The sequence below is a fragment of the Cetorhinus maximus genome, chromosome 10 (genome assembly GCF_964194155.1).
Source record: "Cetorhinus maximus chromosome 10, sCetMax3.hap1.1, whole genome shotgun sequence".
In the NCBI taxonomy this organism is placed as follows: domain Eukaryota; kingdom Metazoa; phylum Chordata; class Chondrichthyes; order Lamniformes; family Cetorhinidae; genus Cetorhinus; species Cetorhinus maximus.
The window spans coordinates 24,047,442-24,073,679 of NC_135888.1; the positions used below are offsets into that span (position 1 = coordinate 24,047,442).

Here is a 26,238-nt window from a genome sequence, read left to right on the forward strand (position 1 = left end):
GATGGGGAAGTAATAAAGGAGCGCGAGGAGAGCGGCGGAGACGCAGGAGAAAAGAGCGCAAGGAAAGCGGAAACACAGGATAAAAGAGCGCGAGGAGAGCGGGGACACAGGATAAAAGAGCACAAGGAGAGCGGAGACACAGGATAAGAGCGCGAGGAGAGCAGAGACACAGGATAAAAGAGCGCGAGGAGAGCGGAGACACAGGATAAAAGAGCAGGAGGAGAGCGGAGACACAGGATAACAGGGCACAAGGAGAGCAGAGACACAGGATAAAAGAGCACGAGGAGATCAGCAGAGACACAGGATAAAAGAGCACGAGGAAAGCGGAAACACAGGATAACAGGGCACGAGGAGAGCGGAGTCACAGGATAAAAGAGCGCGAGGAGAGCAGAGACACAGGATAAAAGAGCAGGAGGAGAGCGGAGACAGGATAAAAGAGCGCGAGGAGAGCGGAGACACAGGATAAAAGAGCACGAGGAGAGCAGAGACACAGGATAAAAGAGCGCGAGGAGAGCGGAGACAGGATAAAAGAGCGCGAGGAGAGCGGAAACACAGGATAAAAGTACATGAGGAGAGCGGCAGAGACACAGGATAAAAGTACATGAGGAAAGCAGCGGAGACACAGGATAAAAGAGCACGAAGAGAGCGGAGACACAAGATAAAAGAGCACGAGGAGAGCGGAGACACAGGATAAAAGTACACGAGGAGAGCGGAGACACAAGATAAAAGTACACGAGGAGAGCAGCGGAGGCACAGGATAAAAGAGCACGAGGAGAGCGGAGACAGGATAAAAGAGCGCGAGGAGAGCGGAGACACAGGATAAAAGAGCGCGAGGAGAGCAGAGACACAGGATAAAAGAGCGCGAGGAGAGTGGAGACACAGGATAAAAGAGCGCGAGGAGAGTGGAGACACAGGATAAAAGAGCACGAGGAGAGTGGAGACACAGGATAAAAGAGCGCGAGGAGAGCGGAGACACAGGATAAAAGAGCAGGAGGAGAGCGGAGACACAGGATAAAAGAGCGCGAGGAGAACGGAGACACAGGATAAAGGAGCGCGAGGAGAGCGGAGACACAGGATAAAAGAGCGCGAGGAGAGCGGAGACACAGGATAAAAGAGCGTGAGGAGAGCGGAGACACAGGATAAAAGAGCGCGAGGAGAGCGGAGACACAGGATAAAAGAGCACAAGGAGAGCGGGGACACAGGATAACAGGGCACGAGGAGAGCAAAGACACAGGATAAAAGAGCACGAGAGCGGAGACACAGGATAAAAGAGCACGAGGAGAGCGGAGACACAGGATAAAAGAGCACGAGGAAAGCGGAAACACAGGATAACAGGGCACGAGGAGAGCGGAGTCACAGGATAAAAGAGCGCGAGGAGAGCGGAGACACGGGATAAAAGAGCACGAAGAGAGCGGAGACACAGGATAAAAGTACACGAGGAGAGCGGCAGAGACACAGGATAAAAGTACATGAGGAGAGCGGCAGAGACACAGGATAAAAGAGCGCGAGGAGAGCAGCGGAGACACAGGATAAAAGAGCGCGAGGAGAGCGGAGACACAGGATAAAAAAGCACGAGGAGAGCGGAGACACAAGATAAAAGAGCGCGAGGAGAACGGAGACACAAGATAAAAGAGCACGAGGAGAGCGGAGACACAGGATAAAAGAGCGGGAGGAGAGCAGCAGAGACACAGGATAAAAGAGCGCGAGGAGAGCGAGGGAGACACAGGATAAAAGGGCACGAGGAGAGCGGAGACACAAGATAAAAGAGGAGCGATGAGAGCAGAGACACAAGATAAAAGAGCGCGATGAGAGCAGAGACACAGGATAAAAGAGCACGACGAGAGCGGAGACACAGTATAAAAGAGCGGGAAGAGAGCGGCAGAGACACAGGATAAAAGTACATGAGGAGAGCGGCAGAGACACAGGATAAAAGAGCGCGAGGAGAGCAGCGGAGACACAGGATAAAAGAGCGCGAGGAGAGCGGAGACACAGGATAAAAAAGCACGAGGAGAGCGGAGACACAAGATAAAAGAGCGCGATGAGAGCAGAGACACAAGATAAAAGAGCGCGATGAGAGCGGAGACACAGGATAAAAGAGCGCGAGGAGAGCGAGGGAGACACAGGATAAAAGGGCACGAGGAGAGCGAGGGAGACACAGGATAAAAGGGCACGAGGAGAGCAGAGACACAGGATAAAAGAGCGCGAGGAGAGCGGAGACACAGTATAAAAGAGCGGGAGGAGAGCGGCAGAGACACAGGATAAAAGAGCGCGAGGAGAGCGGAGACACAGGATAAAAGAACGGGAGGAGAGCGGCAGAGACACAGGATAAAAGAGCGCGAGGAGAGCGGAGACACAGGATAAAAGAGCGCGAGAAGAGCAAAGACACAGGATAAAAGAGCGCGAGAAGAGCAAAGACACAGGATAAGAGTGCGAGGAGAGCAGCGGAGACACAGGATAAAAGAGCGCAAGGAGAGCATCGGGGATACAGGATAAAAGAGCGCGAGGAGAGCAGTCATAGGATAAAAGAGCGCAAGGAGAGCATCGGGGGCACAGGATAAAAGAGTGCGAGGAGAGCAGAAACAGGATAAAAGAGCACAAGGAGAGCGGAGACACAGGATAAACGAGCGCGAGAAGAGCGGAGACACAGGATAACAGGGCGCGAGGAGAGCGGAGACACAGGATAAAAGAACATGAGGAGAGTGGGGAGACAGGATAAGAGTGCAAAGAGAGTGGTGGACACACAGGATAAAAGAGTGCAAGGAGGGCATCGGAGACACAGGATAACAGCGCGAGGAGAGCGGAGACACAGGATAAAAGAGCATAAAGTCATACCTTGCAGTTAAGAAGCATATAACCTTAGTTGTCAGTGGTACTAGCATTCATTAAACACAATAAATTGTAGCATACATCTGAAGAAAGTAATTAAATTAAATAACTTAAGTTAGAATGGCAGGACAGGTTTTACGTTGCAGCTGTGAGATGTGGGAGCTTTTGGATGCCAGAGTGATATGTGACAAACACGTCTGCAGGAAGTGTAAGCAGCTTGAGGAATTCCGGATCAGGATTATTGACCTGGAAGCCGAAATGCAGATTCTGCGCAACATAAGGGAGGGGGAGAAATACCTGGATACTTTGTTCCAGAAGACAGTCACCACTCTTAGAATAGGGTCATCTGTTTTTGTCAGCATTGAGGGACAGGAGAATGTGACTGTCAGTGAGGCAGGTAACAGGACCAAGCAGACAGTGGTGGATAAGCCTCGGACTTTGCGATTGTCAAACAGGTTTGAGGTGCGCACAAACCGTGTGGATGAAAGTGCAGTCCGTAAGGTGGATGAGCAGGCTGGCCATGGCACTGTGGTACAGGAAGCCGTTCAAGTAAGGGGAGCAAAAAGGAATGTAGTGGTAGTAGGGGACAGTGTAGCATGGGGGATTGACACTGTTCTCTGCAGCAAAGAGCAAGAGTCCAGACGGCTGTGTTGTCTGCTCGGTGCCAGGGTTCGGGACATCTGCTCAGGGCGGGAGAGGAATTTGAAGTGGGAGGGAGAGGATCCAGTTGTCATGGTCCATGTGGGTACCAATGACATAGGTAAAACTAGGGAACAGGTTCTGCAAAATCAGTATGAGGAGCTAGGTACCAAATTAAGAGCCTCAAAGGTAACAATCTCTGGATTATTACCTGAACCACATGCAAATTAGCATAGGGCAAATAAGATTAGAGAGACGAATGCGTGGCTCAAAGACTGGTGTGGGAGAAGTGGGTTCCAGTTTGTGGGGCATTGGCATCAGTGCTGGGGAAAGTGGGGGCTGTAACGTTGGGACAGTCTGCACCGGAACTGTGCCGGGACGTGTGTCCTCGCAAATCGCATAACTTGGGAAGTAGAGGGGGCTTTAAACTAGAGCGGTGAGGAATCTAGGTTGGTAGTGGTAGCAATTCAAGGTGTAGAGTCAAGACAGAGGAGCAAGATAGTAATATGAGAATTGAGGGTCAGAGAATGGCAGGAAGGGACAGAGAGAAAAAACCTAAGAATACATCAACAGTCAACACTAGATGTTACAAAGGTAACAAAGACAAAACTTCTGAACTATCTAAATGCACGTAGCATTCATAACGAAGTAAATGAATTGATGGCCCACATTGAAGTAAATAAATATGATCTGATAGCAATTACGGAGACATGACTGGAGGATGATAAAGATTGGGTCCTTAATATTGACATTCGAGAAGAATAGGAAGCTAGGTAAAGGTGGAGGGTAGCACTGTTAATCAAAGTGGGCATTGGTGCAATAGTTAGAGATGACCTTGGTTCAGGAGATCAGGATGTAGAATTGGTTTGGGTGGAGATGAGGATTAGTAGGGGAAAAAAGTAATTAGTTGGAGTGGTCTACAGGCCCCTAACAGTAGCCAGCGTAGGACAAAGTATTCAAGAGAAAATATTGTGTGCTTGTGATAAAGAGGCAGCAATAATCATGCGTGATTTTAATCTACACAAATTGGAAAAATCAGATTGGCAGTAGTAGCCTGGATGAGGAGTTCTTTGAATGCTTGAGGTAGTTTCTTAGAGCAGCATGTTCTGAAACCAACCAAATAGGTCATATTAGATTTGGTATTGTGTAATGCGACAGGATTAATTAATGATCTCAGAGTAAAGGCACCCCTAGGTAGCAGTGGCCACAATATGATTGAATTTTACATCCGGTTTGAAAGGGGGAGGAGCGGGTCTAAGACTAGTATCTTAAACTTAAATAAGGGCAACTATGTGGGGACGAAAGCTGAGCTAGCTGAAGTGAACTGGGAAACTAGGCTAGAGGATAGATCAATAGAGTAGTGGCAGACATTTAAGGGGATATTTCAGAATATTCAGAATAAGTACATTCCTACTATTAAGAAAAATTCTAAGGGGAGGCTAATGAGATAGTTGATGGGCTGGTATTAATTTTCCAAAATTCACTAGATTCTGGAATGGTTCCATCAGATTGGAAAGTAGCAGATATAACCCATCTATTTAAGAAGGGAGGGAGGCAGAAAACTATAGGCCAGTTAGCTTGACGTCTCTCGTGGGGAAGTTATTAGAATCGATCATTAAGGAGGTTATAACTGGGCACTTGGAAGAGCTCAAGGCAATTGGGAAGAGGCAGCATGGTTTTGTGAAAGGAAAATCATGTTCAACCAATTTATTGGAGTTTTTTTGAAGGAGTAACATGCGCAGTGGATAGAGAGCCTGTAGACGTACTGTACTTGGATTTCCAGAAGGCATTTGATAAGCTGCCACATCAAAGATTACAGAAAATAAAAGTGCATGATGTAGTGGGTAACAAATTAACACGGATAGAAGATTGACTGGCTGGCAGAAAGCAGAGGGTATGCATAAATAGGTCTTTTTCTGATTGGCAGGATGTGACGAGTCCCACAGGGAACTGTACTGGGGCCTCAAATTTTTACAATTTACATCAATAACCTGGACGAGGGGAGTGAAAGCATGGTAGCTCAATTTGCAGATGACACAAAGATAGGTAGGAAAGCCTGTTGTGAAGAGGATATGAGGAGGTTGCAAATGGATATATATAGGCAGAGTGATTGGACAAAGATCTGGCAAATGGACTTTAAAATGGGAAAATGTGAAGTTGTTCACTTTGGCAGGAAGAACAAAAAAGCAGAGTATTACTTAAATGGAGAATGGCTGCATAATTCTGAGTTGCAGAGGGACCTAGATGTTCTAGTACATGAGTAACAAAAAGTTAGTATGCAGGTACAGCAAATAATTAAGGCAGCTGATGGAATGCTATCCTTTATCATGAGGGATTGAACATAAAAAAAGATGTTATGCTTCAGTTATACAGGGCATCTGTGAGACCGCACCTCGAATACTGTGTGCAGTTTTGGTCTCCTTATTTAAGGAAGGATGTAAATGCATTGGAGGCGGTTCAGAGGTTTACTAGATAGACACCTGGAATGAGCAGGTTGTCTTATGAGGAAAAGTTGGACAGGCTGGGCTTGTTTCCACTGGAGTTTAGAAGAGTGAGGGGTGATTTGATTGAAGTATACAAGATCCCGAACAGCCTTGACAAGGTGGACGTCAAAAGGATGTTTCCTCTTGTGGGTGAGTCCAGAACTAGGGGGCACTGTTTTAAAATTAGGGGCCGCCCTTTTAGGGCAGAGATGAGGAGGAATTTTTTTCTGAGGGTTGTGCGACTTTGGAATTCTCTGCCTCAGAAGGTGGTGGAGGCAAGGGCATTGAATATTTTTAAGGCAGAGGTAGATAAGATTCTTGTTAGGCAAGGGAATCAAAGGTTATCGGGGTTAGATGGGAATGTGGAAATCGAAACATAAGATGATCAGCCATGATCTTATTGAATGGCGGAGCAGGCTCGAGGGGCCGAAAGGTCTACTCCTGTTCCTATTTCTTATGAGATGGGAAGAGTGATAGAAGAGGAAAAACAGAAGCTGGAGTTCCTGCTGGAAAGTGTATGGAGGTGGAATGAAAACAGGGTTAAGCTGCCCTGTAATGCTCTCTATGCCGAATGACCTGCTGGTATTCAGTGTCAGAGCTGGCATTGATGAACAGGATTCTTGTTTGAATGCTGGAGGGGCAGCTGGCACTCACTGTAGGGAGAGCAAGGACATGGAGAGGTGGAGGGTCAAAGAGCATCACAAGACTCTCAGTGAAGCAGCACAGACTCCTGTCCTGAAACAGGATCACAAGCCTGCTGAGAAAATTCTTCACAGCTTTGTTAGTGGTACTGAGAGCCGTGTCAATTCCCCTTGCTCAGGATTTCCAAGGAGACAGAATACCTGTATGCCTTTTCAACTTGCACCTCCCACCCTCTCTGGGTCACTGCAGGGTCAACACAAGCCATTCGTAAATTAAAAAAGAACTTTATTAAAATACCTGCTTTATTCCACTGCAGATATTATACAAAAAGGAATAATTAAAGAGAGTCTAGGGACCGGCACGATTCTGTACTCATCACACCTTGACTCCGTGAAACACCAACAGTTTACTAGGATTCAAGCACAGGGACACAATGTCAGCCGAAGTAATCAGCTGCCATTATTAAATCAGTGTGAACATTCAAAAAGTAATCGTGATTTAATCCCTCCCTCCAGTTGTTTACTGTCACGTGTTAATAAATGCAGATTTAGCTGTTATGGGAAGTTGTCCATCATACTGCTCGTCTCCAATCACTCACTGAAGTGAAGAAAATCCATAAACCAGGGGTTTCCATTCCTGAAATTAAAGAACATCATCATTACATCTTGACAGTCAGTAAGTTTCAGCATAAACTTATTACACGTGTGTACATCCACCCCCCCACACAGCCGCACCCATCTCCCCCCCCCACCCCACACACACACAGCCGCACCCATCCCCCCCTCACTCTCACACACACAAACAGCCGCACATCCCCCCTCCCCCACACATAGCGGCACATCCCCCCTCCCCCACACACACAGCCGCACATCCCCCCTCCCCCACACACACAGCCGCACATTCCACCCCCCCCCCCAACACACATAGCCGCACATCCCCCCCCCCCCCCAACACACATAGCCGCACATCCCCCCCCCCCCCAACACACATAGCGGCACATCCCCCCTCCCCCACACACACAGCCGCACATTCCCCCCTCCCCCCCACACACAGCCGCACATCCCCCCTCCCCCACACACACAGCCGCACATCCCCCCTCCCCCACACACACAGCCGCACATCCCCCCCACCAACACACACAGCCGCACATCCCCCCCACCCCACACACACAGCCGCACATCCCCTCCCCACACACACACACAGCCGCACATCCCCCCCCCTCACACACAGCGCCACCCCCCACCCCACACACAGCCGCACGCGCGCCCCCCCCCCACCCCACCTCACACACACAGCTGCACACCCCCCCTCCGCCACACACACACACAATCAGGCTGTAACAGACCTCCCAATATCTCACTGCTACAGTCTTTGTCTCCAGTAAGAGTTGCCAACCCATGCTGGTTCCACTATTACTCCTTCACTTCTGGACTTGGCTTCACTGCCTCTTCCCATTACTACATTCCTCATTGCTGAAACTGCCTCCAAAACCTTGTTAATGCTGCACTGTACTTGACACTGACCCCTCCATAGGAGGGGAGCAAAAGCAGACTGCCCAATCACTGTCATTTGCTGTTGTAATCTGGGTTGTTCTATCAGTAAACCTGCCCCCTCAGTGTCACATACCCATCTTCCTCCTCTGGCCATTCTGAAATCATGCAAATCCTTCTTTCCCTTTTCCTATTCTGCACATTTGTTTTTAAGCTTCAGAATTGTGATTAACCACCTTCCACCCCCCCCCCCCGCAATTTATCTCACCTTTCCTCGACAATCCTTTCAATTTTGGTAGCCTGTTACACTGTGGGCCTTGAGTGAATCATAGCTTTTGGTCCTGCCACAGGTGAAAGCAGTAGAAATATCCTGAATCAGTGACTAATGCCCCTGGGGTCAGTCAGTTTGCCTCACAGGGATTTGGATTGAGTGGGATGAGAACAGAATGGCAGTGCAAACCAGACTCGCCCATTCTTTCCATATCAACTGGTTCAATAAACTGAAGGAATGCTAAAATGGCATTTGAGAGGCAACAAATTGGCCAGTAAAGCAAGAGCACTTAGAGTAATTACATAAAGTTTACATCAAAGAAACAGGCCATTCAGCCCAACTCAGTCCATGGCAGCCTTTATGCACCACATAAGCCTTCTCTCACCCTTTCAGCATATCCCTCTATTCCTTTCTCCCTCACGTGTTTATCCAGTTTCCCTTTAAATGTATCTATACTATTCACCTCAGCCACTCCCTGTGGAAGTGAGTTCCATATTCTCACCATTCTCTGGGTAAAGAGGTTTCTCCTGAACTCCTGATTGGGATTATTAGGGATTATTTTGTACTGATGGTCCCTAGTTCAGTCTCCCTCCTGGAATGTAAGCAACCTCTCTATGTCTACCCTATCAAACCCTCTCAATATGTTAAAGATCTCTATCAGCTCACTCCACAGCCTTCTCTATTCCACACTGTTTAATCTTTTCTGACGGCCTCTCTGCTCTGGAATCCTCTTTATAAACCTTTCTTTACACCATCTTTGTGTAATAGAGAAACTACAACTTTGCAGGGTAAGCTAGGTCTGCTCTATCACTAATTATAAATTACATCTCAGAATTGTACAGTTCTTGTGCTGCTTGTTATCCTGTGGCACCTACTGCCCAATGTGTAGATATCAGACAAGGACATCCCCTGTGATGCTTCCATGCTCAGGCACAGATCCTCTCTCCACCCCCTACAATAAAGGCAAACATGCTGCCTAACTGCTGCAGATATTCCCAGCTTCATGTCGCTAAGCATGGGAATATCTGCCTCCTAAATCTCACTACTGCGTGTGGGAGCTTGCTATGTGCAAATTGGCTTTCAAGTTTCCTTAAATTACAGCAGTGACTACACTTCACAAAGTACCTTGTTGTCTGCAGAGGGCTTTGGGATGCCCCCAAGGTGGTGAAAGGCGCTATAGAAATGCAAGTCCTTTATTTACTTGCTCTTCAATGCCTCATATAGTTTGAGTTTATATCATCTTCTACCTACTGCAATCTATTTCAGTACAAAGACTGATTAAGGGAACTTCAATAAACAAAAACAAGGCAGAATCCTCGCACTAAACTTCAGTAATTATTTTAAGACATTGACAACACTGAATATTTCCCAATCCCCCACACACACAGCCACAGAAACATTGCAACATCAGAAACTGGTTTCACACTCAGTCAGTGGAAATTTCGGACGACAGCTGACACGGCTTCGATACCCTGGTGCATTCTCAGCGTTTCTTCCTTGGGCGAAGACTCCATCTGGTCACGACTCGTGTCTCACTCTTAGGGGCAGTAGGCTGTTCTGGGGCAGTAGGCTGTTCTGGGGCAGTAGGCTGTTCTGGGGCAGTAGGCTGATCCTCAATAGTTTCCTGCCAAATTTAAAAACAACAGGGTTATACTACTGCGGCTAACAGGCAGCAAACACCTGCACAAGGAACAATCCTTCACGTGAACCTTGATGGTGGCTTCTCAACTGTGAGGGCATCACAGCCAAGTCCAGTCCTGCGCTCAGAGTGGATTTTCCAATAGGACTGAGTCAGCAGCAGGAACTGCACCCATGCACCCCCCCACTCCTCCCCCACTCAAGCCCCCCACTAACCCAGTCGCTTGGAGGGGCAGCTGTGGCCTCACATTGGCTGAAATCAGACATCTGAACACAGGTCTTGAGTTTGCCTCGATACCACATTGAACACTTAAAATCAACCTGAACAGAAACAGTCAACGTTTTAGCAGAATACAAAAGCTGTTGGTGGAAAAGAGGAACAGGAGGCCATTCAGCTCCATGAGCCTGTTCTGTATTCTTTTAGATTATTCCTGATCTGTGTCTCAACTCCATCCACCTGCCTTGGTTCTGTATCCTTCAATATCTTTGTCTAACACAAATTTATCAATTAGTTTAGAATTTTTCAACTGACCCCCAGGCTCTACTGCTTTTAGGTGGAGAGGGTTCCAGATTTCCACTCCCTTGTGTGAACTTTACCCCACTCCCACAGTGGAAATTACTTCTTGCTACCTACCCTTTTAACCCCTTTAATCATCTTCAACAACACAACCACCATCTCAGGGCAACTTGGGATGGGCAATACATGCCAGCCTTGCCAGTAACTCCCACATCTTGAGAATAAATTTAAAAAGCATGTTTAATTTTCTATACCCAAGGGAGTACAAGCCTATTCTATGCACCATATTTAACTCTTTAATCCCATCAGAGAAAGCCAGGGAAGATGCAGAATGAAGCGCCCTCTGTACTGTCCAAATCTCTACAGTGCATTCTCATTTTCTCGCTTCAGATTTTAAAGATATTTTCTCACTGCAGAACATTGGGTCAGACGTGTCAAATAGTGATGATTAATGGACAGTTTTATGATGTGGTCTCAGATTCACCAAGAATTGGTTTGAGGATGACTCTAACTTAGTTGCATAGGAGCAGGAGGTGGCCATTCGGCCCCTTCGTTCTGCTCTGCCATTTAACTAGATCAAGGCTGATCTTCTACCTCACTGCCATCTTCCTGTGCTATCCCCATAGCCCTTGATGTCATTGGTATCTAGAAATTTACCGATCTCTGCTTTGAGTATATTCAATGACTAAACCTCCACAGCCCTCTGGGGCAGAGAATTCCAAAGATTCACCACCCTCTGAGTGAAGAAATCTCACCTCATCTCGCTCCTAAATGGCCTACCCCTTATTCTGAGATTGTGTCCCCTGGTTTGAGATCCTCCCCCCACTGCCAGCCAGGGGGAACATCCTTCCTGCATCCACCCTGTCACATCCTGTAAGAATTGTGTACGCTTCAATGAGATCACCTCTCATTCTTCTAAACTCTAGAGAATACACGCCCAGTCTCCTCAATCTCTCCTCATTGCACAATCCTGCCATTGCAGGGATTAGCACCTAGAGTGGGAAGCAGATGAGAAAGAGAAGCAGAGACGCAGACAGAGGCCAGTGATTTCTACATGTCTCGACTGGTTAGTTTCCACTCTCCCCCCACCATTCGAACCCCGTGTCCCTGTTCTCTCCCTGTCGCCAGTCACACCACTGGGATGGCACTCTTAACTAGGCAGCTACAATGAGGGTCGAATCATAGAGCATGGATTAAATCAGGGCACTGCCAGCCCCCACCCACTCTGCTCTGGGTTTTGCTCATCTGACTTAACATTTGTTCAACACATTACTAACATTTTTCACCACAACTTCCTTTTCCATAAAAAGTTAACAATGACAGAAAGAATGAGCACGGACTTCCTGTATTCTGATTTATCTGCCTCGATTACCAGCAGCCTGTCTGGGCGCAATTAACTCTTTAGTGAGTCAACATACTCCCAATTCCAAAGCACTGCTTGTTGAAGTGAACTGCTCATGTGATGTTAGAACCCCCTCCACAAACCACTTCATTTTTGGTACAATTATTAACTGTCCAGTGCTAAACATGGGTGTGGCTGATAATCCAGGAGTTCAAATCTCACTGTGGTCATTAAACAGAAACTGGAAAATTGAACATGAAACTGCTAGATTATCATAACAAACCCAACTGGATCACTAATCCCTGTCGTCCTTGCCCAGTCTGGGTAACATGCGACTCCAGTCCCACACCAACATAGATGGTGTTTAACTATCCTCTGAAGAGGTCACTCAATTGTATAAAACCCACTACCAGAAGTTGATGGAAGGGGGCTCACCACCATCTTCTCATACGAAATATGAGTAGGTCATTCAGCCCCTCAAGCCTGCTCCGCCATTCAAGAAGAATGGCACTAGCCCCCAGATGTTAGTAAGGAGGGCTTCACAGGGTCAACAAGGCTGAGGTTGCCGTTGTCATTTCCGGTCGATGCAGTGTGTTCCATTCCTTTTAGATTTTGTAGTGTATTGATACAACCGAGTGGCTTGCTAGGCCATTTCAGACTTAACAGGCACATGCAGGCCAGACTAAGAATGGCAGATTTCCCTCCCTAAAGGACATCAGTGAACCAGATGGGTTTTTACAACAATCAACAATGGTTTCATGGTCATCATTAGACTTTTAATCCCAGATTTTTATTGAATTCAAATTTCACCATCTGCCGTGGTGGGATTCGAACCCGGGTACCCAGAGCATTACCCTGGCTCTCTGGATTACTAGTGATAATACCACCACGCCACTATAGTGCCACCATAATTTAGCTGCCATGCCTTCGCTCCCCTCATCTAAGCCACTGATATGAATTGTAAAAAATTGAGGCCCCAGCACAGACAGGTCACATCCTGCCAATCAGAAAAAGAACCACTGATGCACGCTGTTGCCTGCCAGCTAGCCAATCTTCTATCCACGCTAATATGTTACCCCCTAGGCCATGAGTTTTTATTTTCTGCAATAACCTTTGATGTGGCACTTTATCAAATGCCTTCTGGAAATCGAGGTACAGCACGTCTACAGGTTCCCCTTTATCTGCAGCACATGTACTCCTTCAAAGAACTCCAATAAATTGGTTAAATATGATTTCCCTTTCACAAAACCATGCCGACTCTTCCCTATTACTTTGAGCTTTTCCAAGTGCCCAGTTATAACCTCCTTAATGATCTGTTCTAACAACTTCCCCATGACAGACGTCAAGCTAACTGGCCTATAGTTTCCTGCCTCACTCCTTTCTTGAATAGAGGGGTTATATTTGCTACTCTCCAGAATCTAGTGAATTTTGGAAAATTAACACCAATGCATCTACCACCTCATTAGCCACCTCTTTTAAGATCCTAGGATGAAGTCAATCAGGACCTGGAGACTTGTCAACCCGCAGCTCCATCAGTTTGCTCAGTACCGCTTCCCTACTGATTGCAATTTTACTAAGTTCCCCTCTCTCTTCCACCTCCTGATTTTCAGCTATTACTGGAATGTTTTTTGTATCCTCTATAGTGAAGACGAGCAAAATATCTGTTCATTTCACCTGCCATTTCCTTATTATCTACTATTAACTCCCCACTGTCACTCTCTAGAGGACCAACACTCACTTTACTTACTCTTTCCTGTTTAAAAACCTGTAGAAACTCTTGCTACCCATTTTTACATTTCTCGGTAGCTTCCTCTCATGCTCTAATTTCTTTCTCCTGATTAACCTTTTAGTCATTCTCCACAATTCTTTATATCCTGACCAATCATCTGACCTGCCACGCATCTTTGCACAGTTTATGTGCTTTTTCCTTAAGTTTGATGCTTTCCTTAACTTCTTTTGTTAACCAGGGCAACTAGGGATGGGCAGCCTTACCAGTGATGTCCATCTCCCGAGAATTAATTAATAAAATAATTTACAAAGTTCCACAGATGATCAATGAGCAAACATTTGGCATATAGCCACAAGGGTCAGGAAAAGTCCATTTGCTCGCCAGTCTGTATAAGTTCAGCTGATCTAGGGGCAAAGGCTGAGTAGGGGAAAAAGGGTCCCACTTCTGTAGAATAATGTGTGCATGCCCATGTAGGTGCGCGCATGTTTGTGTGGGGGTGCGCATGCTTATGTGTGCGCGCGCGCCAGTGCCACTTGTGCTTGTGTGTGGGGATGTGCGCGCACACGTGCGCATGTGGATTTGAGGTCAAGGCAGGATCAGAACTCATCAGCTGGAAAATGAAGTTCGGAGATGTAGGTGAGGGACCTGCAGGGAGAATGGAGGAAAGATTCTGCAGCTTTCTGGTAAGAGTAAGGGAAGGAAACAAAGAGCAGAGTTCAGGCACGGATCTGCTTTCTCTTACTCACCAGGCTGCCCGGCAAGTTACATCCAAACGACAGATCAGTGAAGGAGACCTCGAAGGGTTGGTTTAACTCTCTGTCGGCCACTTCATCCCCGACCACTTCTTCTGGGACACACTGCACTCGAGATTCTCCAACACTGTCCTCGCTCCCTCTGTCTGTGTCTGTGTACTCGCTTCCTTCCTCAGAGTCCTGGTCAAGGGTGCCTCTAGATTGTCCCACTGTGGTCCGGGTTCCCCGTGGCGGCAGTGTAGCTAGAAACGCTGGCAGTGTAAAGGCAGAAAGGAATCGGGATTTCAGGAGCTGATAGGCAGGGTTATTCTGCAGGCGATCAGCCACCAGCGCCCTGGCTGCCTCCAGTCTTTTTTTGGGGTCAGTCCCCTCAGGAGCCCCGAAGCCTGACAGATTCTGCTCCAGCACCTTCTTGTACAGCAGCAAATTTGAGAAGGCTCTCAGGGTGGAGGAACAGGGCGGCAGGTAGGGTAGGGCAGTGGGCATGCCTGGCACCCGCACACCACCCTTGCCTTGAAGCCAGTCTTTCATTATTGCATCTTGCTCGTGAGACAAAAGCTGAAAGTCAACAGAGTGTTTGTCCGGCTGCAAGTTTGTCAGGGGTGGTTCAGTTCCATCACGCTGTGCCAGGCTGCTGGGGCCTGCACTCGAACAGTCAGTATCTTCAGGCAGCGATGAACCCCCTCCCTGGGTAAGTTGCGTGGAATTGATAGAGTTGGCTGCTGGCAGCTGGACATGCCCAGGAGCTGTGGTCAATGCTACAATATGGGGTAAAGCCGGGGGTGCAGGTGCTTGAGCTTGGTGAATTGCTGGTGAAGGGGAGGCCAGGGGCTGCGTTGATGCTGGTTTGGTGCCAGAGGCTGTCTGCATCGGAACAACGACACAGCCACCAGCTACTGCCTGACTGCTTGCAGGGGGGCTGTGGGCCGGTGCCTGAACTGCAGTGGCCACCAACTCTGTGCTGCCTGATGGCACCGTGGAAATAACTACATTGCCAGCTTGCTGAGAGGAGCAGGGAGTGGCCTGGCTGACTGTGGCAATTGTGGCCGGGGACGGGATGTTTGGGTTCGGTACAGCTGTGATTGAGCCTGGAGGGACATAGAACAAACCCTTGGGGGTGAGCACTGCCATGATGGGCACAGTGGAGTTGGGGAGCATCAGTGGTACCATCACACCATTGGGCTGCAGCATGGTTGGGGCCATTGGCATTGGGGCGATTGGTTGCAGCCGACGGGGGGTTCTGGCAGTGCCAAGTTTAACGGGAGCAGCAATCGTAGCTGAGGACACGGCAGGCTGGATCTGGCTGCTCTGCAGCGTCGCTCCTGGGGTGTCCGATGGTGGGCATTGGTCCAACGTTGGCTGTGTGGGCACTGACTTGCCACGAGTAACTTGCCGGACTAAAGAGCGGCTCCCGGGCTTCACTCTCTTCCTCGGCAATCTGGTTTGAACAGGCGAAGGCGGGCGAGTTTGCTTAGATGCTTGCAACACTTGACCAACGGGCACCTTGCTGGATGAGGCTGTCAGCTGTGCCAGTACCGCCATTGACTGGGGTGCGGCAGAGGCTTTGGCTAGGCGCTTCTCAGCGAGTAACTCGAGGACCGTCTTTGGTTTATTCTTCGGAGGTGCGGAGCCCAGTTTAAAGCGAGTGATTTCCATGGTCTGTCCATTGCCCACGCTGATGGTGCTGTCTTTCACCTGCTGCAGGAGGCAAGGGTCTTGCCTCAGCTTGTCACCACACTGCTCCTTTTCTAGCAGGAAGAAGACAATTGAAGGCGTGAGACAACGGGAAACAAGAAAAGAGAAGTGGTTCTGTTTGAGATGCTAAAACTGAAATTAAACTTACTAGAATCACAGGATCTTACAGCTCAGGGGCCATTCAGCCCATCGTACCAGTGAGAGCTGTGAAGTTTTGCTTGTGGGCACTGATCAAGGAAAAGGTTTGGCTTGGCTGTGTTAGTCTTAGTGTTTAAACAACCTGGGAGCCAGCACAGTTGTCTCCCTGTGGGAGATCCCCTGCAACTATTAATGTTCCCCAAGGCAAGGATCACCACCCAATGACTGAAAGACAAGCGCTGAACGCTCCAAAAGGAAAACAACAAACTTGTTGCAGGATTGGTTTTACCAGCAAGAGGAAAAACACAAAGCTGATGACTTAGAGGACAAAGCCTGGGTCATCTGGGGGAGGGACAGCAGGGAGAGGAGCATCCACAAACCCACAGCTCAGTGACAGTGGCATGACTGGGACAGGAGCAGAGCAGCCTTCCTGGTTGGAGCCAGGTGTATAGGTTTTGTTGGGTTGGTGGGGCATGGAGGTGCGAAAAACAAAAGGTGCCCATGAGAAATTCACATATATAGTAAAGAGCACAAACAGACTCAGATGAATGTTCAAATATTATACAGTACCTGACAGACTTTGTGCATCCCTATTCATCTACAAGAGACAGAGAACACATAGTGAGGATAAACTGATAGACACCTTCCCAAATACAGCCCTGCAACCCAATACAAATAAAACTCCATCTGTACAGACAATTTACAATTAAAAGAAAAAACCCCACTGAAATGAACAAAACTATTACGATCACATTCTCGGGTCAGTAGACAAGTATTGGTGGGCCATTAGGGTGGGCAATAAATCCTGGCACAGTCAGTGGCACCAAAATCCTGTCAATGAATTTTTAAAAATTTGGCTGTGTGAGGCATCCAAGCCTCATCGTAGCATTGTTTGAAGTGTATTAGCCAGCAGGAATTACTGGATAGCACTTGGGGCAGGAGGGAGGGAGCTCTGGCTTATTTCACTTTCTTCCTGCAAACCCAGGAATCCAGTCACTGGCCTGGCTGGGACTGTCCTGGTCTAAGCGGCTCAGCTAAACTCCTGAATCACTGGGGAAATAGCTGTACACAGTTTGGATCATGATCAGAACCTATATTTGCCCCAAAAGCCTTTATCCCACCCCACATCTGCTCCTCAACCTTTCTCCCTCCTCCCATATATGGCTAAGTCTCAAACCCCAACCTTGCCCTGTTTCAGGTTTGCACAATGCCTCTTCAAGTTGCCTCTTAGCCAATTTACTGTGATCAAGTCTCAAACTCAAGTTACCTTTTCTTTTATGATCTGCATGCAACCTTCTTTGTCAATCCGGAACACCTGCAATCAACACAACAACGGAGTGAGTACCTGGGTCCTTCCTGCTGAAAGGGTTGACTCTGGCTGACTACTCAAACCTATAGTGCACAAAAGGCAATTACACCATGATAGGCATCACAGTTAAGCCTGCTTGCCAAATGTCCACATACATTCACTTCCAGCAAGGGTCATCATTGAGTCAGAGCATGAAACTGCATGGATCTTTTTGCAGAGGGGGAATTTATCAGCACAGGGTTAGATACAGAGTAAAGCTCTCTCTACACTGTCGCCATCAAACACTCCCAGGACAGGTACAGCATGGGGTTAGATACAGAGTAAAGCTCTCTCTACACTGTCCCCATCAAACACTCCCAGGACAGTTACAGCACGGGGTTAGATACAGAGTAAAGCTCCCTCTACACTGTCCTCATCAAGCACTCCCAGGACAGTTACAGCATGGGGTTAGATACAAAGCATCCCCAGTCCCAATTTAAAAGCACTCATTGTTGAACCAGTGAGAGAGTTTTGCTTTTCCCTTGAGTACAAATGCCAGTTTACAAAGTACTGGCACAAAGCTAAGTAAAGTTTGCCTGCATGGACCAGAAGGGAAATGTACCTGACCAAATTCCTGATGCATAGATAGCTGGCAAGACAGATGCTTCCATCTAGTCTTTCACAACTGGTTTTAAGCCCAAACCATGGCGCTGCCCGACTCTCAGCACTGCTCATAGGTGTGTTCTTTAAAAGAAAGAAAAACCTTACCTGTACCAAGAGTGCAAAAATAGGTGTACTGCTTAACCCAGCTGATAGCAGTCTCTCACGAACAAGGTCAACTGGATGGGGGAAAAGGGGGAAACAGCTTCAGAAAATGACATTAAATCTCAGGGCACCACACTACTTCCAGTAGGTGCATGACCCATTTAGATATCAATCTCTCTGGGCAGTTTTTAACCATATAAATCGCGCTATAATTCCAATGAACTGCACTAGCACTGAAAGAAATTCCAGTTTTGGTTTGTGAGGCCCTGGTACCAGTATTGGGGAAAGTGGGGTCTGTACCGTTGGGACGGTCTACACCTGAACTGTGCTGGGGCTGGTGTCCTTGTGAGCCGCCTAACTAGGAAAGATGGTTTTAAACTGAATACTGGCGGCAAGGGATCAAATTTGGGAAGGTGTCATAAACCAAAAGAGTAGAGGCAAGGCAAGAGAGACAGATATTAATGTGGGAAATGATTGACAGACCATGACAGGAAGGAACAGACCATGACAGGAAGGGACAGAGAGTACAAATCTAAGAGCAAATCAGCAGATAAGGCTAGATGCTACAAAAATAAAAGGACAAAACTAAAGGCTCTATGTCTAAACGTAAGCAGCATTCGAAACAAAACAGATGAACTGAAAGAGCAAATAGAAATAAGTACGTATGATCTGATAGCCATTACAGAGACTTGGCTACAGGATGACAGATTGGGACCTGAATATTAAAGGGTACGAGACATTTCCCCTTAGCTGAAGGGTCAGTCACAAGGGGGCATAAGTTCAAGGTGAGGGGCAGGAGGTTTAGGGGGGATGTGAGGAAAAACTTTTTTACCCAGAGGGCGGTGACAGTCTGGAACGTGCTGCCTGGGAGGGTGGTGGAGGCAGGTTGCCTCACATCCTTTAAAATGTACCTGGATGAGCATATGGCATGTCATAACGTTCAAGGCTATGGGCCAAGTGCTGGTAAATGGGATTAAGTAGGTAGGTCACGTGTTTCTCACGTGTCGGTGCAGACTCGATGGGCCGAAGGGCCTGTTCTGCACTATGTGATTCTGTGATTTAGGAAGGACAGGGAGTTAGGAAAATGTGAAAGGGTGGCTCTGTTAATTACTGATGGTATTAGCACATTAGAGAGGGATGGCCTAAGTTCAGGAAACCAGGATGTAGAAGCGGTTTGGGTTGAGTTGAGGAATGATAAAGGCAAGAAGTCACTTGTGGGAGTGGTGTGCAGGCCCCCTAATTGTAACTACACAGTAGGACAGAGTATAAAAGAAAAGATAATGCGAGCTTGCCAGAAAGGTACAGCATTAATCACGGGGATTTTAATCTACATACAGACTGGAAAAATCAGACGGGCAAAGGTAGCGTAGAATGTTTTCGGGATAGTTTCTTAGAACAGCACATTCTGGAGCCAACCAACCAGAGAGCAGGCTACACTAGATCTGGTTTTGAGCAACCAGATAGTTAATAACCTCCTAGTGAAGGCACCCCCTCGGTAGCAGCAATCATAATATGATTGAATTTTACATTCATTTTGAGGAAGAAACGAGTGTGTCCAAGACTAGTATTTTAAACTTTAATAAGGACATGAAAGCAGAGCTAGCTAAAGTGAACTGACAAACAAGGTTAAAGGATAGGTCAATAGGAGTTCAGCAGCAGGCATTTAAAGGGATATTTCAGAATACACAGAATATGCATTCCAATTAGAAAGAGAAATTCCAAGGAGAGGGCCCATCATCCGTGGTTAACTAGAAAAGTTAAAGACAGTATCAAACTTAAAGAAAAAGCATATAATTACGCAAGGACGGTTGGCAGGTCAGATGATTGGAAAGAATAGCAAAGGATGGCAAAAAGATTCATAAGGAGGTAAAAATTAGAGTACGAGAGAAAGCCAGCTAGTAACATAAAGACGGATGGTAAGAGTTTCAATAGATATTTAAATAAGAAAAGAGTTAAAGTGAGCGCTGGTCCAAAAGAAAGTGCGTTTGGGAAACTGGTAATGGAAAATAGGGAGATGGTGGATGAATTAAACAGGTATTTTGCTTCGGTCTTCACTATAGAGGACACAAGTAACATCCTGGAAATAGCTGTATATCAGGAAATGGAAGGGAGGGAGGAACTCGGGATTGTGCTCTGCACAAATTGTCTCCCACCACATACAACAGTGACTATACTTCAAAAGTACTTCATTAGTTGTGAAGTGCTTTGAGATGTCAGGGTCATGAAAGCAACTTTATAAATGCAAGTCTCTTTTTTTTCATTTAAAAAAAATGCCGTGAATACAAACCCTATCTAAAGAGGAAACACTTCACATTCTGACAAACCTGCTACATATTTCCAGCATTTTCTATTTTCATTCTGGATCACACGTGGTATAATTCAGGGTAGTTGTTCCCATTCAAGGAGCAAATGTAGGTCAGCGATCATAGGGGTGATAGAACTCTGAGTTCGTATATGGGTAGCAGGAGTTTGGATGAACTCAAGTTTTTGTGGGGTGCAAGATGGGAGGACAACCATAAGAGTAGTTAAGTTTCTACACAAGAAAGGCGTGAATGAGGGACACTGCCTACAAAGTGCTGTGCAGGCGCATGTCAAGAATGTCACTTGGGAGGGATACAGGAGGATGCTGCGTGCTTGGGAACCTCTTGTTTCAGGATGCTAGAGAGGAAAACAGCCCCAAGACCCTCGTGCTAAGTTTCAAAATCAAGTTGCGTGTCTCACCTCCCCTTTGATTGAATATCTTTGATGCAGTCCATCGGCACATCTCCGCAATGAGCTTCTTTTCCAGGTTGACTGTGCGTACCTGGCGCACTGCCTTCTTGGGTTCCTTACGGGCTCGTGGAGACTTCTGTGGGGCTTCATCCACCTCTAGACACGGAGCGATATCAGGCACGGTTGGATCTGGCACTCCACCTTGAGAGGCCGGTTCCTTCTGTGCAAAAAAAAACTGAGAATCTTTTTAAAATTCAGGTTCCTCCTGCCTCTCTCTCCACACCCACTGATCTGCAAATGTGCAAGTAGGTTACCCACTGGCTCCCTGCCACCCCACTCCACAGACAGGTGTGGGTCAGCTTACAACTGGTTTTGGATCACAATATCATAGAATGATACAGAAGGAAGCCATTTGGTCCACCTTGCCAGTGCCAGCTCTTAGAGAGCTATCCAATTAGCTCCACTTCCCTGCTTTTTCCCCACAACCCTATAAACTCTTCTCTATCCAATTCAGTTTTGAAAATTACTATTGAATCTGCTTCCACCATCCAATCCATTCCAGATCATTGTTGTGCTGTGTTCCCTCTAGTTCTTTCGCCAATCACTTTAAATCTGGTTACTGACTCTCCTGACAGAGGTTCATGCTATTGTATTCAGTCATAGCTATGGGTACAGGTGGTGTTATTTCACTGGACTAATAATCCAGAGCAAATGATATCAAATTGCATTGTGGACAGTTTGAGATTCTGAAATAAAAATCTGGCCTCAGTAAAAGTGACCATGAAGCTGTCAGATTGTCATAAAAGCCCAACTGGGTCACTAATGTCATTTAGGGAAGGAAATCTGCTTTTTTTTTTTTTACCCGATCTGGGCCTGGGCGAGACTCCAGTCCCACACCTACTGTGACTGACTCCCAACTGCCCTCTGAAGGGGCTGAAGGAAGTCGTTCAGTTATATCAAAACCACACAGATTTTAATGAATAAATTCTAATGCACAGGCTGCAACTGAGAGGTAGGAGCTCACATTCTTTGGATCACTAGTCCAGTGACACAATCACTATGCTATCGTACCCTCCCATGCATTCGTGTTGAATGCCCCACACAACAGAAAGTCCCCCATGAGTTTTCAACACAATGAAGAAATCTTCTGAGGGAAAGATGGGGAGAAAGGCAAGACTGATCCAGAATGCTAGTGTTTTAATTTCACCTCTTCTAAACCATTCGTATTTTTAAAAAACATTTATTTCCCTCCAGGCAGTCAGTAACATTTAAAATAAGCGAATAAGGGATCCATTCTCAACTAACTCAAAAACATCACATGTAAATTCTTAAGGACTTCTTCCATTGAGGACTCTCACCTCTATCAGTCTCTTGTCTGGTTCACCAGCATTTGGAACAGCACTGCCCAGACGAGGCAGGTTTCCCCAGATCTTGTTAGATTTGGGTCTCCCAAGACGGTTCTGACTTTCGATCTTCACAGTCGCTGTGTTGCCACCCTGGCAGTTTTCGGATTTCGCTGCCGGTGCCGACTCGTTTTCAACAACCGGGACCCACCGATCCACGTCCAGCACGATGGACTCGGCTGGATTCCAACATTTCACCCTCCGTTTCTTCCGTCCCATTTTCCGGGCTCTCTCTTGAACCTCCTCTTCCTCTTGCTCCTCCTCCTCCTCCTCTGACTCCACGAACTTAAGGTCCTCAGAGGAGAATTCCGAGGACTCGGAGCTACTTTCCTGTCTCTTTCTTATAAAGCGCTTCCACTTCCCTTTTCTCCGGTGTTTAGCCTGGACCCATTCCTTGGCCTAAAATAAATGAACTAGTGTTAAAAAAATCCGGCATTTGAAAAGAAAGGACTTGGATTTCTCTAACCTCATTCACGGGCTCAGGACGTCCAAAAGCACTTTCCAGCCAATAAAGTGCTTTTGAAGTGTAGTTGCTGTTGTTTCACCAGGGGGGTGATTCTGATCGACCTAGCTGTTCATGGTTTCCTTCTGCTTCAACGCTGGAGATTCGCATCAAAAATTGGTGCTGACCGGCACATGGACACATTTAAAATATTGTCTATCTCTTAGCTGGTTAACAGCTTTTATTTGTAGTCAATATGGGTATTAGTGTTCCTGGGATAAGGCAGATGTCACTAAAGAGCACTCAAACACCAAAACCCTGACTCTTCCCTCACCCCAGGTGTATGTAGTTCAACTATCCCCACCTCAGCCGACATCAGCCAATGCATCATAGGCCAAGATTGAATTGGAGAATGCCCACTGAGCCATATGGGTCAATATAAGACTAGGTGATTCATTTACCCATTGGGTATGATGAAAGTCTGATGAGTGCCTGCAAAGGACGATTTATGGAAACAATTGACTATTACTTGTAATAGTTACTCCATTAATCTGAGACACCTAGTAACGGAGGAGGAAAACCCAAACTTTCATTAAGTCTGCACCCATTTCATTACAACAGGGGCATTCCAGTGTGGTACATAGTGATGTGAAGGATTTCACTATAAGCTGACTGTTACTAAATTAAGAGTAAAGAGATCCCACTGTTTACAGACTTTTACCTTAATGCCTGATATTAATTTCCATTTGTGGAGACACTGAGTTTCTGTTCTGCCCATCAACTCTGCAGCTATCTTGGACCATTTACCTGTAAAAACAAACACATTCAAAAGCGTAAGGATGAGTTACAGTAACAAACCAACTTCCACCATATGGAACAGAGGTGTGCACTGCATGTACGGACTCCTCATGGCTCCTTCGGAGACTTTGCCCCTCCATAGTTTGAGCTATCAGGGCAGTCAATGTCAGGAACTGTCTCCAGCCTGAGGTTCTTGAGCTGGAGCAACATTGGGAGATGCTTGTCACATTAAGCAGCAGGGGAACAAGGGCTCCTGTTTCCCAAATGCAGTAGGCTGGCCAACTTTCTCATTTTCATCACACTGAAACCAATCGCTCCAGTGAGGTCCCAGATGTTACCATTCAAAGCCTTGTGATTGTACCAAATTCCTCTGCCCGTCCTGCCCCCTACTTCTGGTTTATTCAACATCACCCTTTCAGGTCACTTGGCAGTCGTCCTTTGCACCACTTCCTGCTTTGCCACCTCCCCTTCCCGCTTTTAGAAAACCCTGGTCTTCAACTGTTGCCCTAGCGCATCCCACGTACTCAGCATTCACCACTGTCCTATCGCCTTGCGAGAAGTGGAGGCATTGCCATTTCCTGCACCCCGAGTGTTCAGTGACTGAAATTAAATTGTTCAGAACCCAGGCTGTTCCTAGCTCACAAGATGAGAGAGAGAAAGAGAAGATACAACATGGAGCATTCACACAGGCAAAGAGAAGGTTAGCCTAGCTTCAGGGCCTGGGGAGGGGAAAGAAACAAAAGACAGCAGCTTTGCTTAGAGTTTAATGCGAGCAACTCAGACAGCTTGTGAAATTTTACTTACTTATTGTACTTTGACTTCATTTTGCTGTTCAAAGTTAGAAATTGTTTATTTAGTGTTTTAAGTTTGAGTAATAGGCAATACCTGTACGCGATAAAGCAGTATAGAATTATGGGTAAATTAAAGGATAGCCAGAAATTTGTTAAAGGCAAGTTGTGCCTAATAAATGAAGGGGTTAGTTGAGGGTATAATGGAGCATACAGTTAAAGGAAAGGCAGAATCTTGGGTGCTTGGCACTGTACATGTACCTTGTCCCTCAGTGGACCACTACTTCTGGAAATGGGGGAGAAAGGAAAAATGGGCAGTGAAGTGAAAGAACCTTTCCTGATTGTGCAGGCGATATATATATATACATTTATATATATGATGACACATGTATGGCACATTGTACATGTGCCCTCATCTCTTACCAACTCCATGTTTTTCAAGCAGTGCTCTGAAATCTCTCTCCTCCTCTGGTGACCATTTGCCTCTCCTGACATTATGGTTCAAACTGTTCAGGAACCTGTGAAAGATTGAGCACAGTCATTGCCTAACCCACAACTTCAACCTGCAAGGCCCTGGCTTCAGCGATTTATGGCCGCCACGATTTAAAATTAATCATAATCAGTTCAAAAGGCATCTGTCCCCTCTCCCTGACCCAACCAGGACAGTTTGTCTCACCCTCATCAGCCCTCTCTACCACCAATCACTGGTTTCCTCAACTCAAGGTGATACTACCCCTGATTGCTCAACTGGGGAAAGGGACAGCTGAGCATGTAACCAGGCCTCAGGTCAGAGAGAGGGAGGGGCAGAGGCCTGATTTCAGACCTGTGCAGATATTATCACTGATCAGAGTTGACTGTGTGGGGAGGGGTGGGGGTGGGGGGGAAAGGTGCTCAGAACCTGTGATAATGGGGCAACATCCCCTTCCCTGATTCTGGCTCTACAAAGATGAATGCACACACCTGCCTCTGCACTGAGCATCGACCCTCCCAGGGACCTCTTCCTGGATCTTGAACCAGTCCCGCGTTCCGTATTTTGCCACTGCCTTCAGGAGTAGCTGGAAAACAAATCATCACCTTAAAGATCTCCATCGCGACAGCCTTTAATCCTCCTTAATTCCAGAGATGGGCAGCCCAAACCTTTCAAGTCTTTCTCCAACACATTGACACTTCACCCAATGTAATAATCTAGAGAATCAAAGATGCAACTTTCTCATGACTCTGAGATCCTTCTTATAATGGGGAGCCCAAAAACTCGTCAATATCAATTCCGATTTTGTATTCGAGTTTCAAACACAAAGCTAAGGATTCCCCTTTTCACAAACATGGATGAAGGCGTCATAAAAGTCATTTATGTCTAAGGAGGTGGCCATTTGGCCCATCGGGTCTATGCCGGATACGTGGAGATATTAAACAAAAGGCCTGCCTCATGGCAGCAATAGTAACTGCACCACCCAGCCACACAGCCGTGAGGAAATTACTGGATTCCATTCAGTGTACTCATGGATTTTGGTGGGAAGAGGGAACAGATTGCAGCAGTGAGGGTTAACCCTCTCCATTTCCATCCTTGGTGTAAGGTTCAGGTTAGGATAGGGCTGGATTCAGCTGCTAGGCTCCTCACTAGCAAGGTGCTGAAGGGAAGCCACTGTAGTCACAGCTTTGGGAAGGTGCAGAGAGGAGAGAAGGGTAACCACCTCACTCAATTTTGAGAGAAAAGCCCAAGTCAATACAGCCCACAGTCCTAATCCACCATGGCTCAATCGCAAGGTGGTAGTGCATGTCAATTCGTGGCCTCTGACTGTTTTTGGTGCATGGCTTTTGGGGGTGCAGGGGAGGGGGGTTGCAGTAAAGAGAGGGAGAAATGGCCAACAGCCTGAGATAAC

General features: G+C 46.9%; 1 protein-coding gene across 5 annotated transcripts in view; it reads right to left on the reverse strand.

Moving 5' to 3' along the window:
- Positions 1 to 6,858: 6,858 nt before the first annotated feature.
- snapc4 (small nuclear RNA activating complex, polypeptide 4) overlaps positions 6,859 to 26,238 on the reverse strand; it is a 52,064-nt gene continuing 32,684 nt past the window's right edge. For 4 of the 5 annotated variants that reach the window (XM_078550205.1, XM_078550204.1, XM_078550202.1 and 1 more), the window contains exons 12-22: positions 25,319 to 25,413; positions 24,782 to 24,876; positions 23,494 to 23,579; positions 22,286 to 22,729; positions 20,937 to 21,147; positions 18,219 to 18,289; positions 17,430 to 17,477; positions 16,733 to 16,760; positions 14,324 to 16,077; positions 9,823 to 9,975; positions 6,859 to 7,226 (exon numbers count right to left, since the gene is read on the reverse strand). In XM_078550205.1, the coding sequence (XP_078406331.1) occupies positions 9,835 to 9,975; positions 14,324 to 16,077; positions 16,733 to 16,760; positions 17,430 to 17,477; positions 18,219 to 18,289; positions 20,937 to 21,147; positions 22,286 to 22,729; positions 23,494 to 23,579; positions 24,782 to 24,876; positions 25,319 to 25,413 (2,973 nt within the window). In that variant the 3' untranslated portion in view covers positions 6,859 to 7,226; positions 9,823 to 9,834. The remainder of the gene's footprint in view (positions 7,227 to 9,822; positions 9,976 to 14,323; positions 16,078 to 16,732; positions 16,761 to 17,429; positions 17,478 to 18,218; positions 18,290 to 20,936; positions 21,148 to 22,285; positions 22,730 to 23,493; positions 23,580 to 24,781; positions 24,877 to 25,318; positions 25,414 to 26,238) is intronic. The other variant, XM_078550203.1, reaches the window with a different exon arrangement.